At 44.0% G+C, this 19,872-nt stretch overlaps 2 protein-coding genes across 3 annotated transcripts in view; one reads left to right on the top strand and one right to left on the bottom strand.

The window, feature by feature from the left end:
- The window catches only part of EIF2AK1 (eukaryotic translation initiation factor 2 alpha kinase 1), a 25,508-nt gene extending 5,636 nt beyond the window's left edge, over window positions 1–19,872 (bottom strand). The window contains exons 1-11 of one of the 2 annotated variants that reach the window (XM_070414336.1): window positions 19,664–19,872; window positions 15,581–15,742; window positions 13,941–14,074; window positions 12,774–12,811; window positions 11,477–11,576; window positions 10,869–10,949; window positions 10,108–10,207; window positions 9,071–9,131; window positions 8,415–8,742; window positions 7,092–7,203; window positions 5,024–5,124 (exon numbers count right to left, since the gene is read on the bottom strand). In XM_070414336.1, coding sequence (XP_070270437.1) covers window positions 5,024–5,124; window positions 7,092–7,203; window positions 8,415–8,742; window positions 9,071–9,131; window positions 10,108–10,207; window positions 10,869–10,949; window positions 11,477–11,576; window positions 12,774–12,811; window positions 13,941–14,074; window positions 15,581–15,742; window positions 19,664–19,781 — 1,335 coding nt within the window. In that variant the 5' untranslated portion in view covers window positions 19,782–19,872. The remainder of the gene's footprint in view (window positions 1–5,023; window positions 5,125–7,091; window positions 7,204–8,414; window positions 8,743–9,070; window positions 9,132–10,107; window positions 10,208–10,868; window positions 10,950–11,476; window positions 11,577–12,773; window positions 12,812–13,940; window positions 14,075–15,580; window positions 15,743–19,663) is intronic. The other variant, XM_070414337.1, reaches the window with a different exon arrangement.
- On the top strand, window positions 1,030–4,320 carry ANKRD61 (ankyrin repeat domain 61). Its single transcript, XM_070414338.1, has 3 exons — window positions 1,030–1,245; window positions 2,132–2,229; window positions 3,375–4,320. Exons 1-3 carry the CDS (start codon window positions 1,030–1,032, stop codon window positions 4,318–4,320), a joined length of 1,260 nt encoding a protein of 419 aa, XP_070270439.1.

Raw genomic sequence — 19,872 nt, 5'->3', positions numbered from 1 at the left:
AATTCCTTGGCGTTCTAAAAACAAATAGTAAAAATGTCTGGATGTTAAAGAGTATTCAAACCAGGAGCAAGTAGCCCCTCAAAAATTAAAAATCAGAGCAGTGGTTCTCAAACTCAGCCACACATTAGAGTCACCGGGAAGCTTTAAAAAAAATCGCACCCGGCTGGTGTTGCTCAGCAGTTGAGCATCGATCGACCCAGGAACCAAGAGGTCATTGGTTCGATTCCTGGTCAGGGCACATGCCCAGGTTACAGGCTCAATCCCCAGTAGGGACATGCAGGAAGCAACCAATCAATGATGTTTCTCTCTCATCGATGTTTCTGTCTCTCTTCTTTCCTCTCTAAAAATCAATTAAAAATATTTTTAAAAATAAACATAAAACAATTGTCCTCTCCAACAAGTCCAACTCTGCAGTTTTTCTTAATGAAAAAAAAAAAATTTTAAGAAAATGTTTTAAGTTCCCAGATAATTCTGTTAGCCAGGATCGGGGACAACTAAGTCACACTGTAAAGGTACACACTTAGCTCTATGTAAGCGACCACCACGGACCTGAAACATCCCCAGTGGAACTAATCCTATGCCAGTGAAACACTGCCCCTGTACTGGGGAAGGGGAGAAGGCCACTGACATCTAAACAGTTAGGTTAAAAGTTGGGTTTTCTTATTTTAAATGTAGTAATTCTAATTTTTTATTTTAATGTATAATTGTGTTTTAGCTTTGTTAGTTTTTTTTATCTATAGCTAAATGGAAAGAGAAAATAGAATCTTACATGTAAGATAATTTGGGTATGTTTTTGTGATCAAGTAGGAAGTCCTAAAACCTGTGCTTATATTTGACATCATGTGAGATAGGAACAAAGTATGAAAAAGTTTGGCTCTGATACAGAAATGAGTCGTGTTCATGGAAACGGCTCTCAACAATTCTAGAACAGTTCTAGAACTGAACTGAGGAATCATAAAGACTCGGAAACTGACCAATTCCGCAACAAGTTTCCCTGACCTCTGAAGTCCTCAATCTTACGTGTTTCTCATGGGAAACATAGTCAAGAGAGGCAGCAAGGAGCTGGTCGCTGACGGGGCCAAGTCCCTGGAGGAGGGCCCACGTGAAGTGGTCCACGCCAGACTCTACGAAGCCATCATGACAGAAAACTGCGCTGCCATCCAGGCCCTGCTGCGCAGCCACCCCGTCAACCAGCCCCTGACGGTCCTGACCAACTCCACCAGCTGCGGGTTACTTCTGACGCAGGTACCCTGCTCTCTGCTCCGTCACTTTTAGAGAAAAGACTCGGGATGCTTCAGAAGGACCCCCACCAAGTTCTTGTGAACTCATTCAACCTCCTGGCAGTCCGTCCCCACAGGCCGCGCTGGACAGTGTGCCAGCACACTCCCCGCCGCGGCCCACACCGCCCTCCAGTTGCCACACTGATGAGGGAAAAGACTAGCGCTCGTTCGGTTGGCGGGACATTAGCGTCGCCTCTCAAACATGCCAGTGGCCACTGGGTCCGTGGGATGGAATTCTCTTTTCCCTTTTACATATAACTTTTCATTTTCTAAATGTTTATACAATAATTATTACCGTTATCATTTATTTCCTTTGGAAAGTGACCCTCTCCTTTACTCCGCCCTCTTACCTTGCAGCCATGCTGTAAAGCCACTACTTATATATATTTTTGAGACCCAGCATAAACAGCTCTGCTAATCATAGAGTATTTGCTGCTTATCTATGAAACCCTGGAAGTGTAGGTTTTACTGCTGATACTATGGCGAAACCTTAAAAAACACAAAACCTACTTGTCAATCACCCTGCGGGTTAGTTTAAGGACGAAGTGGCTTAATAGCAATTGCCATTAATTTTACACTATGAGCTCCTCGCAACAACCAACTTTAAAAGCTTTGAGTGAGTTATTTTGTTGCCTTGGTAAATCTGCCTTCCTTTAACACACAAATTTTATAACATTCACTGGCTTTGGGTCACGGAAAACAGGCCAAAGAAAAGGAAAATGTCAATGTACATAGCAGAGAAGTGCTGCACTGAGACAGACAGACCACCGGCTTGCTCTGGACTGGCCAGCTGACACCCTGTTCTAACCACACAGGACACCTGTAACGAACTTGGGTCTTTCCCCCTGAAGCAGAAGCAGTCCATCATCCCCATCCACCTGGCTGCCGAGCACCGCAAGGCACAGAGTCTGCACTGCTTGTTAGAACACGGTGCTGACCCGGAAGTAAGGTAAGTAACTCAACAGGTGGCCATTTCTAAATGAGGAGACACGTGACCTAGACGTTAGCCTTCCCAGTCATGTCTGGGCTCATCCACTCTGCAGGAGTTGTGGCCTAGAAATTATCTTGTTTTGAACAAACCAATTTCTTTGCTAATTAGAGGAGATACTCTGAAAAAGAGGGTGGGAAATGCAAGAACACAAATCAGCCCACTTAAAGCATCCCGAGTACTAAGCGCTCAGCAGTAGTGTTCCGAATAATCTTCCCCCTTTCTCTGCCACAACAAAGGGCTTTTGGAGGCAATCCTGAGAGATTTCAGGAAAAAGTAGATGAGGGCCAGGTTGTAAAATATGCATCCACCCGGGTGGAAGCAGGGAATGAAGATGGATGGGCCTAAGTGCAGAGAGGCTGTGGGTCTCCAGGTTCAACCCTGTCGTCTAATCCAGCGGTCGCCAACCGGTGGTCCGAGAACCACAGGTGGTCCGTGAGGTCCAAAAGGTTGGCGACCACTGATCTAATCCACCTAAACACACAGGGAGCATCAGGCACAGGGACAGATGCAGAGCCGATCGCACTAAAGTCCACAGAACTCAGCTCCGCACTGAGGAGCTGCGGTACCAAAAACACTGAGACACAGCCCTGAAGAGGCCCCAACCCTTGCAGGAGGAACAAAGTAAAAACAAGCTGCCAGAGGAAGCTGGGGCCCCCCCGTGCACTGATGCATACCACTCCACCCCCCAAAACGCTGTGATATCCTGAAAAATTAAACAGCAATGCAGATTTACAAACACTTTTTTTAAACTAAGTAAGGGCGGGGATTACTTTACTTATTATTTTTAAAAATATATATTTTATTGATTTTTTACAGAGAGGAAGGGAGGGGGATAGAGTTAGAAACATCGATGAGAGAGAAACATGGATCAGCCGCCTCCTGCACACCCCCTACTGGGGATGTGCCTGCAACCAAGGTACATGCCCTTGACTGGAATCCGGGACCCTTCAGTCTGCAGGCCGATGCTCTATCCACTGAGCCAAACCAGTCAGGGCAGGGCGGGGATTACTTTAAATAAATGTCACCTTCTTGAGCACTAATTCCCTGTGTAGAGCCATTTCCACTATGTATTCAGTGTAACCAGCGCTCACTACCTATTCCAGGGACACACGAGGCCTCACCACACTTCACCTGATGCTACTGCACTGGCCAATCACCTCTACCGTCCAGACAAAGCCAGGGAACAGAATCCAAAGGCTCCTGGCGGACATTCAGAACAACGCCGTGACGTGTCTCCGCATCCTGTGTGAGCACGGAGCTCAAGTGAACGCTCGGGTGAACAACAGCCACAAGCACTCCCCCCTCCACCTGGCGATAAGATACGGGACCTACCCGGTCCTCTCCATTTTAGCCCAGAACGGCGCCCAGGTGAATGCCATTAATGAATCCAGCATGACTCCCCTGCACATGGCGGCAGACATACTGAACAAGGAGATGATGGAAACGCTCATTGCCTGTGGAGCCAATGTCAACTACGCCGTCCCTTTCACGGGGAACACGGCCCTGAAGCTGGCGGTGTGCGCCGCGTCCAGCAAAGCGGGCCGAGTGCTGGCGGCAGGGCTGAGCTGCATCCGGCTGCTGCTGATCCACGGAGCCCAAGTCAATGTCCAGGACCACAAGGGCCAAACAGCCATCCACGAGGCATGTTTTGCCGGCAGAGAGACAGTCATCGATCTCTTGCTTGAATTTGAAGCCAACATTAACATCCTCACAAAAAACGGGGAATCTCCCATACACATGTACCTCCAGCGCAGCTCCAACATAAGGGACACGGCGCTGCTTGCCAAGCTGCTTTACCGCTCGTACCCCTTGAGACTGACCAATAACCAAGGAATTCTGCCTGCAGGACTCATGCTATCAGAGTTCCAACTCTTAAGGGAATCCCTAATCAAGTTGTCACAAAAACCCTTCTCCCTAGAGGATATCTGTAAGAGAAACATCAGGAACATGTATGGGGAGAGATACAAACAGCATGTGAAGCGCCTCCTCCCGGAGAAGATCTGGAATTCTGTCTACGGGTATTATGACCTGGCTTGCCTCTTGAAATAAGACCTCACAGTGTCACGGTGCCACAGGATTTCAGAACTCCTATCGCGGTTTCTGGCTAGACTGGTACCCAGAAAACAATCCATTTGCCTCATCCATCCCAAATGTACAAACTACTGGTTCTTAAACTTCTTCAAAAAAATAAAATGATTTGCATATTACCTTTTTGTTTCTAGATATTCTTTTAAATGCATTTTTCATGTTTTAAATTTTGCCTAAAAGGTAAGCAACTTAATTTAAAACTCTCAGCCAAAGAAGTAAATATATGTTCTCTCTTTCTTGATAGTGTTTTGTGGATAAATGTTGGAATAGTAACTATAGATTTTGAAAACAGCAGAATGAAATTTTCTATGTTAAATTTCCTTTAAGATAGATAATTATAAAAACAGACTTTACCTCTAAGATTGAATTAATAGATGAATATTTTTGTCAGCATTAAATACACTTAGCATCATCAATTATAGCAGTACGACGCAGAACACACTTACTACCCGAAAAACAGTGAGAATATTCAAATGCCCGAAGTTTACTGCTTTTAAATTCAATCAAGTTTTTATGTTCTGGACCTAAAAAAATGATGATTTAAATGAAACTAATGGCACCCTTCCAGATAAATGAACTAGGGTACCTAGTCCCCTTCATTCAATGAATCAACACAAGTCAGCCCCGATAAGAAGTTTTCAATGATTTCATCTTTGCCACTTACCTTCAGGTCTCTGTGCACAACCCCCATGCTATGGATGTAAAATACACCTTCCACCAATTCTTGAAAAATTTTTGTTGCAACACTGGCCATAACGTAAGGACCTGAAGTTAAAAAAAAAAAGTTTTCTTTCTCTAATTTTTTTTTACTCATTAATATCTAAATGTTAGTTATCTAAATACATTAACATCTGACACCTACACAACATTCAGATTTTCAACAAAGTCAACACTCCAAAAATGGTTCAAACCCAGAGGGCTCCTCCGCTAGTAAAGCTGCGATCGAACACTAGCGCCCACCTTCAACGGAGTCTGTCACCAGAAAGGGACCTCCCATTTCACTCAGAGCCCCCGTGGCAATTAGTAAGCAATCCCCAGGCTCCAGGTGGCCAGACTAATTCACCTTTAAGTCCCCTTCACCCCCTGCCACCCTGGGTTTCATGCTAATAAGTCTGGCGTCCTGGCCCACTGTGGACTGGAGATCCTGGTACAAATAATAGAGTAAGAAGGTAAGTTATGTTCACCCCAAGGGGTGAGCTTCATCATCCGGAATTAGAATGCACCTTTTCAAAAATGGCTGACAAATGAAGCATATGGGAAAAAATAAATGACTGAATAATTCATCTGTTAATATGATGACAAAGCATATGAATTTAGAGGGTGGAGAGGTTTGTAAGACTAAAATTTAAAAAAAAATTGATTAAAAAAAACATCCTGAAGTTCCCAGCCAAGGAAGTTTAGTAATATAGTGGGAACTTACTAGCTCTTCTGTATTCAAGTCATTTTAAATCCTCAACCTATTGTTGACCTTCAAGAACAAGAACACTGTAGGCCCCTTTCTCCACCCCGAATGAGCCCACTTTGTCATCAATAGCTCACACCTACTCCACACCCTCCTTTATACTACCTAGCATACAATTTAGGGACCTGTGTGTGTGTGTGGATATGTGTACACACACGTGTGTGTAAAAGCAATGGTTCCACTAAACAGGAGGAAACTTTTTTCTGCCAAGGACCATGTGGATATTTTAACATCATTCAAGGGCCATACAAAATTATCAACTTAAAAATTCGCCTGCTAGCCCGGCCAGTGTGGCTCAATGGTTGTGCACTGACCCATGCACCAATAGGTAACCGGTTCAATTCCAGGTCAGGGCACATGCCTGGGGTTGTGGGCTTGATCCCCAGCAAGGGGTGTGCAAGAAACAGCCAATCAATGATACTCTCTCATCACTGATGTTTCTCTCTCTCTCCATTCTCCCTTCCTCTCCGAAATCAATAAAAATATATTTTTTAAAATATATATATTAACATGACTCCCTGGCTGGTGTGGCACAGTTGGCTGGAGTGTCATCCCATACACCAAAAGGTCGAGGGTTTGATTGCTAGTCAGGGCATATATCCTGGTTGCAGGTTCAATTCCCAGTCGGGGTATATATAGGAGGCAACCAATTGATGCTTCTCTCCCACATCCATCTCCCTTCTCTCCCTCTCCCTTCCTCTCTCTAAAATCAATAAAAACATATCCTTGGGTGAGGATATATACATATACATATGTGTGTGTGTACATATATATATATATACACACACACACACACACACACACACACATACACATATATATTAACTTGATAGCATTTCTAGGGAATATACAACTGCAGGGGAGGGAAGGGGGATCTGGAGCTTGAGGGAGACAAACTTTTGACCACATGCCTTCCTATAATGGTTTCTTTTATGGTTTCTTTTTGTAAGAATACCACATTTTCAGGTTAAAAAAAACAAACAAGTATTTAAATTTTTTCCTTAAAAAAATTTTAAAGACCTTTTCCACCCTAAATCAGTTTCCTAAATTCTAGCACATTACTGCTTAAATATCAACAAACTATGTATCTATCACAGAGAAAATTAACTTCCAATTACTATTTGTTTTTGAAAAATGTTGAAATAAGCTTAATTGTTTCTTTGGTTTAAAACAGATTTTTTTTCCCATCTAAAGACCTGGCAGCAGGAGGCGGCGGGTCCTCCTGTCTTTATCCCCCAACCCCGCACCTGCAGAGCCGCATGGTACTTACAGGCAGACTCATCCACACACTCCCGGCTCCGCCTGTTCCTCTCCACGATCCAGTCCCACAGGGAGAGCTCACACAGCTGCATCTGGATGTGCAGCATCAGGTGGTATTGCATCTAGGGGGCGACACAACACTGGTCCCATCTCTGTACCACTTACATTACTCATTTAGCCAACAAATACTCACTTGCCTACTCTAGGCCAAGCACTGGCCTGAGTGATGAAAATAAAGGTGACACATAGGCCTGCCCACGATGCCCAAAGTCTAGTGAAGGAGCTGGAGAAGGAAAGCAATACTTAAAACTGTGTGTCATATTCCCAGCGGGCAGGGGTAGGCCTGCTGGAGTTAGGCAGTGTCAAAAGGGAGAAGCTCTCAGATGTGACACTGAGGCATTGAAACTGTTCGGTCTGCTCTCTACATAAAGTTTTGAAAGCTAAAATCCTATATAATAAAAGGCTAATATGCAAATTGTTCCCTCGGGAGTTCAACCGACCAGGGGTTCGACCACTTGCTATGATGTGCACTGACCACTAGGGGGCGGTGCGGAATGAAGGAAGGCCCCAGCCGGCAGCTGGCAGCAGGGGGAAGGAAAGCCCCGGCTGGCGACCCTTATCGCCGGCCAGGCCTAGGGACCCTACCTGAGCACAAATTTTGTGCAGTGGGCCCCTCTAGTCAAGTATAAAAGGATAGCTATATGCTATCTGCTCCTGTGTATACCCCACAGTATACAGACAGGTTGATTGGCTTCACATTGTACATAAAAAATCACATGCACACGGCCACGTGTTCCTGGACAATAAGAGTTAATTCTGCGTGTGTATACACAGCTTTGTAATCTAATATGACCAGTTATGTGCAGACCCTGTAAATCTTCAAGTTTCTTAACACTAATACTTGACACTGGAGCGAGTACAGTGGAGTCTCACCAGCGCATCAGTGTAGCCCTCAACAAGAGTCGCCTGAAACATGACCTGGTAATCCTACTCGGACTCTCTGAAAGCCATGTTCCAAATGTAGAAAATCTTTCTGCATATATATTTATAACCCAGTGTTAACATACAACAGAAACAGACCGTGCACCATGCTTCCCAATCCAGGGAACATGTATGATACTATCTAGAGGAAGGAATGACCCAGAAAAGGGCAAGTTAACTAGGGAAGGGGTGACGTTCAAATACATAGGGACTGTGGACAGAAGAGACTGAACACGGGACAGAAGGGCTAAGCAGAGAGGGAGGAACAACAGGTGGGAAGCCAGCTGAGGAAGAGGGGCGGCCATCTAATCGCAGTCCCCTGTACCATTATTATGAGTAAACAGGAATCTACCTCTGTCTGTCCCACCATGTTTAAGTTTTCTTCAGACGATTCCTCAGTGGATGTGAAATTCCCCTCCAAGTCTGAATTAAGCCTAAGTGGCAGCTGATTCGCAGCCATCGATCTGGAAGACCACTCAGCCAGGCCATTTTCTTGGAGCTCAATGGATAATTCAAATCCACTGGCATCTCTTGTGACTAGATTGGGGGTATAGTTCACCAATTTGTTATTCTGATTTTCAATACCAGACTCTCCTAAGAGTTTTTCTTTTTCTGAGGTCAACTCGGCGAAGATAATGGATGAGCTGTTACTTTCATCATTTTTAACATCATATTGATCTCTGGAGGGGAAAAAACAGTAAAAATAATAATTAATAATCAATGTAAAAAAAAGATCAAGAGTAACTCGACTGTTCCTTCAGGCCTATGTTATTCTTACTGGTAAAGCCCTGGGGGGCGGGGGGAGTCATCAAATCTACCTAGCAACTACATTTATTTAAAATTCTGACAGGAAATATCTAAGGGGAGGAAATAATTTAACATTTCATAATGAAAATAAACAAAAACGAAGTCTAAAACATTCCTGAACTCCTAACAGCAAAAGACAAAGGCAACCCAATGCAGGTGACAGGTTATGTCAACCTGCAAAGGCTACACCAGTGCACATACCTGTCGCCCTCCTGGGCGGAGATCACTTTCAGAGATGGCAACTGAACAGAAATTCTATCTGCTGAATAAAAACAGAAACAAACCCTTAAGCAGCCCAATTTCCTAATTCATAGTGAAATGCAGAGCTAAAATATACAAATAATGCCAAATGAAACAACCTATCTAAAAACATCATGACTGCCCTGACCGGTTTGGCTCAGTGGATGGAGCGTCGGCCTGAGGACTGAAGGGTCCCAGGTTCGATTCCGGTCAAGGGCATGTACCTTGGTTGCGGACACATCCCCAGTAGGGGGCATGCAGGAGGCAGCTGATCGATGTTTCTGACTCTCTGTCTCTCTACCTTCCTCTCTGTAAGAAATCAATAAAATATATATTTTTTAAATAATAAAAAAATAAAAATATCATGACTGTCCTGGCCAGTATGGGTCAGTGGATAGAGCATCGCCCACGGACTGAAAGGGCCTGGGTTTGATTCCGGTCAAGGGCATGTACCGAGGTTGGAGGTTTGATCCCCCGCCACCGGTTGGGGTTCGTGTGGAAGGCAACCAATCAATGTGTCTCTCTCATATCATCGTTTCTCTCTCTGTCTCTGCCCCTCCCTTCCACTCTCTAAAAATCAATGGAAAAAATATCCTCGGGTGAGGATCAACAAAAAATAAAATAAAAATGTCATGATCTTCTGGCAAAGTACAATACAAGCTTATTCAAACGACTGGCACATACAAGGAACTATAAAACAGCTGTTCCTCTACAGGAGGGGTCAGCAAACTCTCTGTGCGGGACCTCATGGACAGGTCAGGTTTCCGGGCCCTGAGACTCCCTGCAGCTACTCAACTCAGCTGTTGTGGACAAAAGCAGCCACAGACAATACCTATAGATGAGCCCGTGTTCTAATAAACTGTATTTATTGACACGGAAATGAGGAATTTAATATAATTTTCACAAAACAGTCTTCTTTTTGTGCCTTTTAATATTTAAAAAACATAGAAGAATGAGCTTTGCCGGCCTTCAACTCTATCTAATCTGAAACTGCTTACCTTGCGTCTGGGCCACGTGAACATGCTCAATCCAGGCAGTGTGATAGCCCACAATGTTAGGGTGCTGAAGACCCGCCAGCACCTTCACTTCCCGTAGAACCTAAAGGAGAAGCATCATTCGACTGAGCTTTCACTGGCAAGTGGTTAAATGCTCATGGTATCAAATACTACCACTTGTTCCAGAGCAAACAGAAAAAGCTCTCTGTACAAGCAAGCTAAACGATGTTAAAATAACGGGAAAATCTTTACGAGAGACCAAAGCCATTGTCATAGCCACTACACTTACATATACATAGCACTTTATGCTTTGCATAGTTCATGTACACTCACTCTCCTATAACGAAGTCCCGTTCACAAGGTAAATAAAACCTGTTGTCAAGGGCAGTAGGTAGACGTGACTGGGAGGACTAGGTAATTTGCCCAGGACCACACAGCATGTCAGGGAGAAGACTGGGACCTGGACTGAGCTCATGTTTTCTTTTGTTTTATAGCAACTTGTATTTATATGAATAATTTAATTTAAAAATTAATTTCCCCAGCAATGACCCTGAAATGTGGCCAATATGAAATGCCTATAGAAAACTAAGTCAAATAAATTCAGTTCTTCTGTTTGTTACTGTAACCCATTCTTAGTAAACTGGCAACCCATACACCTAGTATTTGCCAAATACACTTTCTCTCTCTCTCTCTCTCACACACACAACTATTTCAAAAAAACAAATACTCAATTATTCAAAATGAATACATTTTTTAAATCTTACCTTCATGCAATCTGTCTTAGTTGCACCCTTAATCAGGATTTTCTTAATCGCATAATACTGACCATCTAATTTATTCCTGACCTAAAAAGTAGAGAAAAAGACAAAGTATATTGTGTCATTAAATTTCAACCGAATAAGGAAAGTTCTTTAACCTGAACTTAGACCATCCAAACAAGCCAAAGAGGTAAAATTAAGGTAAAGGCACCTGAGCGCTTTGCTATGGTCAGGGAAGTCAGCCGTGCTCAACTAGACAACAGGTTTTCAAATGCAAGGAGAGGCCAACTCCCAGAAGCCGCCGGTCGGAAGAATGGCAGTGTTAGCCAAAGGGCTCTGTGAAGCCCAAAAAACAGCAGCACAATTCTTTTCAGTAAAACAGTTTATACAAAGGTAACTATAGGACAAAAACTCAGTTTCCAGAATCCACCAACCCACCAATGTGGTTAGGAAAAAATGAAAACCTGCCTACTTCCCCATAAATGACGAATCTTGGTAAAAAGTAAATATACACAATTTCTAGGAATTTCCCTTTGCCTACTTTCAATATTGAAAACAACTTCTCAATACATTTATTTAAAGCAGTAGGTCAAAAAAGACATGCGGAAAACAACCTTGTATACTCTTCCATATCCACCTTTTCCTAAGATGGAAACCTCTTCAAACTCATTTAAGTAACGTGAAGTCTGTGCTTCAAAGGCTACTTCCCTTGATCTGAAAGTTAAAACAAACAGCCAATATTAGAGCATGAACACATCAGAATGTTCTAGGCAGTTCATGTTCCCTGTTTTACTACTAACCTTCTAACTTCCTTCATCACTAAATTGTGGTGATTTGGAAAGGATGAGCTAAAATGAAAATTTTCAGAGCGGCCAGTGTGGCTCACTGGCTGAATGTCAACCCATGAACCAAGAGGTCACGATTTGATTCCTGGTCAGGGAACATGCCTGGGGCTCGATCCCCAGTGTGGAGCGTGCAGGAGACAGCCAACTGATGATTCTCTCTCATCACTGATGTTTCTACCTCTTTCTCCCTCTCCCTTCCTCTCTGAAGTCAATAAAAATATTTTTAATGCAATTTTTCATTCTCTATGAAAAAAATATTTGCTAAGCAAATTGACAGGTTGATATGATAGCAAAATGAAAACCTGATTTAGATTAAAATCATTAATCTAATTTTAAGTATTTTACCAGTAATAAGTACTCAATGACTAACTAAACAGGCAAAAGATTAGCGGAGTTCAGTGAGAAAGTCACTTAAATTTCCAGACAAGTTACAGATTTTATATTAGCACTTCCTAAATACAGGCAACATTCAATGGTTTTCCCTGACAGAGACCAGATATCAGTGCCCTGCACTAAGGCTGGGGCTTATGGAATCCACAGTGAATGAGGAGAGCAGGGGATCAAAAATGAAGAAAAAAATTTTAAAGCAAAACAACAAAAAAACCTTTTTTTTTTATTAAAGGAGGGAAAAGAGAATTAAAGCAAATCTTGGAGCAGTAATTAATTGCCGAGAACAAAGTTTTTAAATTTGCATAAACTATACCAGTGGTCGGCAAACTGCAGCTCGGCAAACCATGGCTCGCAAGCCACATGCGGCTCTTTGGCCCCTTCAGTGTGGCTCTTCCACAAAATACCGGCTCTTCCACAAAATACCAACTTCTGCGCATGGGCCACAAAGTTTCAATCGAACTGTACGTGCGCGCCTGCACGTGGTATTTTGTGGAAGAGCCACACTGAAGGGGCCAAAGAGCCGCATGTGGCTGGTGAGCCACAGTTTGCCGACCCCGGAACTATATTAACTATAGTATTTTTAAACTCAAAACTCATTTCTGATTAATTCAGGATTGATTCTTAATCCTGACTTAATAGTAATATTTAAATAATCACAAAAGTATTTGATACAGACCTGATCTTCGGAATATGAGAACTATCCTCAGAAGGATCCTAAAATAAAAAAATTATTTTTATAAGCATTTTGAAAATTTTATGGAATAAGGAATCTATCAAAATTCAATGTCATATCAATAGTCTCAAATGCTTATACAATATTAAAAAATAAGACTCAATGGCTTTTTCAATATTTCCTAAAAGTTTACAATGGAAAATATCTCTCTCTTAACCAGAAGATCACTACTAAAAAAGCTACATTCTTGCTACCCACTGACAAAGCTGAGAATGTACCAACGAGCACCATAAGCAAATGGCGATTTTTACCTTCAAAATATACCAGTATGCAGAAACTGACAACTTCTCTCGTCTCCACGGCTACCACCCATTCACAGCCACCACCATCGCTTCTTGCCTGTATGATGCACCAGTGGCCCTGCTTTTGCCCTTGGCCCCCCTTAGTCTATGCTCAACACAGAAGCTGGTTGATCCCATTAACTCATAAATCAGATGATGCCATTCTTCTGCTCAAAATCCGGCAGTGCTGCCTTTCCACTGAGTGAACACCAGAGACATTAAAATGGTCTCAAAATCGGACTCTATTGTCCAACTCCACCGTCCCTCTTACTGCCCTTTGCCCCCACCACGCTCCCCTGCTCACTCCAGCCACACGGCTGCCTATCCTGCTCCCCCACACCTGACACACTGCTCACTGGGGAGCCGCTGTGCCTCCACTCGAGTGCTTTTCCTCCCGGCATCTGCGCGGCGCCTCCTCTCAGCCTCAGCTCCTGACTTACAGGAGTCTCAGTGCGGCCCTCCCTGGCCACCCTCCGTAACATTCACACATTTTCTAAGTCCCTTCCCTGCTTTATTTCCCCTTAACACTTCTCACCATTGAACCCATTTATTTTTCCGCATTTTCCTTGTTCCGTTGTTTACTGCCTGCTCTTTACAACAGAAGCTCCCTGAGGCCGGATTCTGTCTATGTTGCTTACTGCTTGGACCCCAGCACGTACCAGAGAGCCGAACACACAGCAGCCATTCAGAAATAGTTGTTACATAAACAAATTAAAGTTAAATATTTTATAAACCTCTTTATAACCAGGATTTCATAACGCTTTAAGATACAGCCCTCTGGAAGTCAAAACGTTTTTGTCACACACCAAGCACGGACTGTGAAGCTCACCTGACGAACGCTCTCTCTCGCTGACCTCATCAAATGAGTGATGGCTCTGTTGTGATGTAGTCGCAATGAGCTGAACTCATCACTGCAGGTGAAGGAAGACAGCAGCCCCATTTTGATAAAGGTCTGACAAAGTACTAGAAAAAGAATGCGGAGAATTATTAGAAGGCCATTTTATAATGGTAATTTTTTTAATATATATTTTTTTTATTTCAGAGAGAAAGGGACAGGGAGGAAGAGATAGAAACATCAATGATGAGAGAATCATCAATTGGCTGCCTCCTGCACGCCCCCTACTGGGGATGAAGCCTGCAACCCAGGCATGTGCCCTGCCTAGGAATCGAACCATGACCTTCTAGTTCATAGATCTAGGTCAACGCTCAACCACGGAGCCACATCTGGCTGGGCTAAAATGGCACTTCTGAAGAGTACACAGAGCATGAAGAGTGATAATAGCCTCTATGAGAAAAAAGTTCCGTTCATACACGCATTCCAACTTGGGGATTCCTTCCGTCAAAGTGAAGCAATTGGTACACTCACTGCTCAGGAGCACGTCTATACTGACTTCTCTGACACTGAACAGTCAGTCATTTGTTTACCATTTCTGGTTGGTCAGTAAAATACTAAGCTCCATCTTTTAAAAAGGCAAGAAAAATGTAATCACAGTAGTCTTCCTATTTTCAAACATATTTCATTTTGCAAACAGGCATTGAGATAAGAATAAAGGCAGAAGTGGAAATAAATGATTAGAATGAACAACAAAAGTGAATATTAACTATTGTTTCTATTATGGAATATCTTAACCAACACAGAGAGCTGGGCAGTGCAGGAAAAGAAACACCACACAGTCGGTGTTAAAAGTATTTAGTGTAGAGGAAAAGTTTCTTATTCAACAACAAAAATACTGCTGTTCCAGCGCTCTGGTCAAGACCTGGTTCAAAATGACTATCTGTGATTTTCATTTACCTGTTCACTGACTAAACCATAAGAGAGCTTCACACATTATATGGATTATCATGTTATAGATACAAAAAAACCTATCTTTTATTTAAATATGAACAATTTTATGGTTATTAATCTTTCATGGAACCTAGTAATCCTATATAATAAAGAGCTAATATGCTAATTAGACCAGAAGGCGGAACTACCTTCCGACGACCTTCCGGATGAAGCCCCTTCCTGATGAAGCCGAGACTACAAGGGCCGAGGCAGCTGAGGCTGCGAGGGCCAAGACCCTTGCACATATCATCGGGCCTCTAGTTATATTCATAAGGAATTACCCAAAGCAAAATATAATATGAATTTTAAGAAATATAAACTATATTGCCCAGCCAGCATGGCTCAGTGGTTGAGCATGGACCTATGAACCAGGAGGTCACGGTTCGATTCCAGGTTAGGGCACATGCCCGGGTTCCGGGCTCCATCCCCAGTAGGGGGTGTGCAGGAGACAGCTGATCAATGATTCTCTCTCATCATTGACGTTTCTATCTCTCTCTCTTTTCCCCCTCTCTGAAATCAGTAAATATATATTTTTAAAAATATAAGCTAATAATACTTATTTCAAATTTTTATACACCCGCAGCATTAAATACCATAGTACTTTTACAAGTGTTATTTAGCAAGATGAATTTATGCTTACTAACATTTAAACACCTGTCTTGAACGAAATGGGTTTGGTTCATGCACATGGCTCAAGTGTTCCAGCAGAGAGACAAGCAATAGTTGGTTGGCAACGGCAAAAGGGAAGGTCGGCTGCTGCTGCTGCGGTCCTTTTAACACCTGGAGTTCTGCTGGAACATCAGATTCTACAAATTAAAAAAGGAAAAATTGTAATAAATGGTAAACATATCTCGGAATGACAAAATAACACATTCTAATTAAAGAAACAAACTATGTAACTTTCAGGGAAAAAACCCACCACAGCCCACCTGGTGTGGCTCAGTTGTTGAGCATCAACACCCATAAACCAAGAGGTCACCGATTCCATTCCCGGTCAGGGCACATGCCCAGGTTGAAGGCTTGATCCCCAGTAGGCGTGCAGGAGGCAGCCGATCAATTATGCTTCTCTCTCATCGATATTTCTATCTCTACCCTCTCCCTTCCTCTCGCTAAAATCAACAAAGACATATTAAATAAATAAATAAAACTAGGCTTTAAAAAGAACACAGTAGTTAAGCTGAGTGGGGTTAATCATGACAGACTTTTTGGAATTGAGCTTTGAGTTGAATTCTGGAAGCTGGAAGCCTAGCAGAAAGATGCCACTGGGGGAAGGGAGAACGTTTTGGTAGTAATGATGTGCACAAAGGTAGAAATGAATGAGTGAATATTCAAGCAAACAAGCGGGGATGCCTCCTGTCACGAGGACAGCGTAGGCCCAGGCATAAAGACATCAGTTTGGCAGAGGAGAAAGGGAAGAAGGAGGAAAACTTGACTCCTGAGCATGTGCTACGTATGGACAGGTGTCTTACATGTCCAATCTCATTTCATCCTCACGGGACAGTAAAAGGTAAGTGTTACCATTCCCATGCTCCAGATGAGGACACTGATCTCCTAGAGAAGGGAGGAAATCCGTACGCGGGCAGGCCGACTAACTCCCGAGCCCATCGCCCTCTTTCCACTGCACAAGGCCAACCGGACAGATGGGTTTGCACTTCAACTGAAGGTCATAAGCTGGTACAGGAGGCGACGGACAGAAACAAGGAGGAAAGAATAGGTCGCAGAAATGGCAAGAAAGAAAGGGACCGGCCAGGATTTAAAACACCAGCAACAGGAGGAAGGGGGTGTTATTGAGAGCGGAAACTGGTAGGAGGGCTTGTCAGAGGAAAGATGAGACACTGAATTCTCAGTACAGTGGAACCTTGGTTCTCAAACGCAATTAGCTCCGGAAAGCTGTTTGAGAGGGAATTTGTTCAAAAACCAAATCATTTTTCCCCCTAGAAAGAATGGAAATTGAATTAATCCATTCCAGACCCCCAAATGATTCCGTTTTAACCTTTTTTGTATACAGTACCTGTTCAATGTACTGTTTAACCTATAAACAAGCACTTCTTTTCTTGAATTTATCGAACTACCCCCTTCCAGCCTTAAAGGAGTTGCTTTCAGCACTCGATCCACGGGTGCCTTTCAGGAGGCCAGCGGGCTCCATCGACGCTCTTTCACTATCGCGGCCTCCACCCGCCCACTGCTTTTTGTTTATCCAAATCAACAGTTTTTCTACCTCTTCTGTGATCACTGCTTCTCTCACACCCTTAGCAACATGAGCACTCTTGATGGCCTCTTTATGTTCTAAAATTGTGCTAATCGGTTGATTCTCCAACAACAAAAGCATTCTCTTTGTTACCTGAGAGCTGCTTTTTGTCACGCTGACCTCAGCACGAAAGGGCTGTCAGGTCAAAAACTGAAGTTTTGGTCAAAAACAGACATTTTTTAAAATATTTTTTCTGAGCCTCATCCGAGGAGTGAGGATATTTTTTCCATTTGTTTCTAGAGAGAATGGAAGAGAGAAAGGAGGGGAAAGAGAGAAAGAGAGAGAGATCGATTGGTTGCCTCCAGCATAAGCCCCAACTCGGATTGGGGATTGAACCTGCAACCCAGATACGTGCCCTTGATCGGGAATCAAAAGCCAAGATCCTCTAATGCACAGGCTAATGTTCTAACCACTGAGCAATACCAGCCAAGGGGAGACATTTTTTCTGTGAACAATTTGGTAGAGAACAGAATTGTTCCTGATGGGAGACATGCAAGAACCGAGGGAGAAACCTGAAGGATTAATTTGAGGTACAATTTTAGAAAACTTGTTTCTGGTGAAAGAAGAAAAATTAATGAGTGACATTGGGCTTACTGTTGGCCCTCCTTCTAAGACGACGGGGGCACGAGGAAGGGGCGGGAGACACACCGAAGACAGTAACTTTGAACAGAGGCCAATGCTGGCTCTAGGAGAATCCCTACACAATAAACTCCCGCAGAGCACAGGTTCTGGAGTGACACCTAGGTTTTGAATTTTTAGATTCAACCATTAACTGGCAGAGTGGCCTCACATCAGACAGAAGACCTCTGAGAAGCCATTTAACTATTCTGTTTTTACAGCTACTACATTTTTCACGGACCTTATTTCCACACGAAAAGATAAATTATGCCTGGGCCTCCTGGGCGTCTTGGGAAGAAAAGGCACTATGTAAACACAACAGTAGAATGAGTAGCCGAGAACAAGGGAATTTTTAGAAGCTAATCTAAGATCACACCCTTCAAGACTAATCTTCAGTTTGCAGAAAACCTTATCACAACGTTACAGAAAAGGCAGACGTGCCTGTTTACCGCTGGGACTTTTTCTATGACGTAACCCTATTTACTGTGGAGCTGCTCTAAGTACCACCTGACATACGGAAAACATCAGTCTGCCCCCTGCAAAATAGTTATCTTACAGCCCTCCTCTGTTCATGACCACCACGGTCTGCTGTGTATCCCCCTGGAGTCAAGAATTACAGCTGGTATTAAGGATGAAAATCGAAGAATTTAAGAAATTAGAACATTTTCAACTTGGCTTGCACCTTTAAATCGATTTTAACATGTTAACAGTTGTTTCATGTTTCAACTGAATGTGTTTTCTCTATAATCATCCTATTCAAACCACTGCACAGTAAAATCCTCCCTGAATCAATGTATTCATTCTTCCTTTTTAAAATATATCTTTATTGATTTCAGAGAGGAAGGGAAAGGGAGAGAGAGACAGAAACATCAATGACTAGAGAATTCCACTGACCAGCTGCCTCCTGCACTCCCCACACTGGGGATAGAGCCTGCAACCAGGGCATGTGCCCTGACCGGGAATCAAACCCTGACCTCCTGGTTCATAGGTCAGTGCTCAACCACTGAGTCACTCCGGGCAATGATTCATTCTTAATAGCACAACTTAATTTGTGCTATTATTGCCAGGTTGTGGGTTCCATCGGGTCAGGGCTCATACAAGAATCAATCAATGAATGCATAAGTGGGTGGAACAACAAATTGATGTTTCTCTCTCTCTCTCTCCCCTCCCCTCTCAAAACAATCAATAAAAATAAATTTTCAAGTACAATAAGTTGCCAAAACAACTAGTTGCAATTAAAGAGCCTACTGCACTTTCCTTGAAATACTGGATACTTCGGACTGGCTAGAGTCCCTGTTCTAAGCACCTCTCACTTCATGTTGTTGGACAGTAACATACCGTGTGTCCCAGTAACCAAAAGCCTCATGAAAACTTGTTTTTTTGTTTTTTTGTTTGTTTGTTTGTTTTAACAGAAGAGGAGGCTTTGCATACTGCCTCGCGATGACACGTCTTCAGCTACCCTATCGGTGAAGCAAGACAACAGAAGCAATAAATCAAAACTCAGTCCCAACGGCTGAGCGCGCAGGGTCTGCAAAGTCCCATCCTAGTAGCCGGCAACGCTCCCGCTCCCGCCGGACCCAGCCACGGAGCTTGGGAGCTGGGAGGGCCCCGGAAACCCTGGGTCCGCGGAGGAGAGACGAGCAGAAATGTGCACAAACGAGCCAGCGGGTCGCCCGCAGCCGCTCGTCTCCATAAATGCTGACCTGACGCGAACGGCCCGCCCGCCGCGCCCACCCCCACTGCACCGCTGGGCCCCGGACCCCACGGAGCCGGCCGAGGCCCAGGAGCCAGCCTCGCTGCACCCGAGAATGAACGTGGACGCGGCCAGGGCAGGGCCGCCGCGGCATTCCGGGTCCCTCACCGTCATACTTGGGGTCCGAGCCCTCCTTCGGGAAGTCGATGGCAGGCGGTGCAGGAACAGCCCCCGCCCCGTCGCCCTCAGCCTCGCGCTCCGGTGCCGCGGGGCTGCTCCCCAGCATCGCGGGCCCAGCGCGGGCCGCAGCCCAGCCCGCCCACCGGCCCAGCACCTGCTCACACAGCCCCCGCGGCGATCGCCAACGAACCCGGAAG

The sequence above is a fragment of the Myotis yumanensis genome, unplaced genomic scaffold (genome assembly GCF_028538775.1).
Source record: "Myotis yumanensis isolate MYYU_CA2020_CCGP unplaced genomic scaffold, mMyoYum1.0.hap1 SCAF_5, whole genome shotgun sequence".
Lineage (NCBI taxonomy): Eukaryota > Metazoa > Chordata > Mammalia > Chiroptera > Vespertilionidae > Myotis > Myotis yumanensis.
This window is presented reverse-complemented; position numbering and strand designations above follow the sequence as displayed.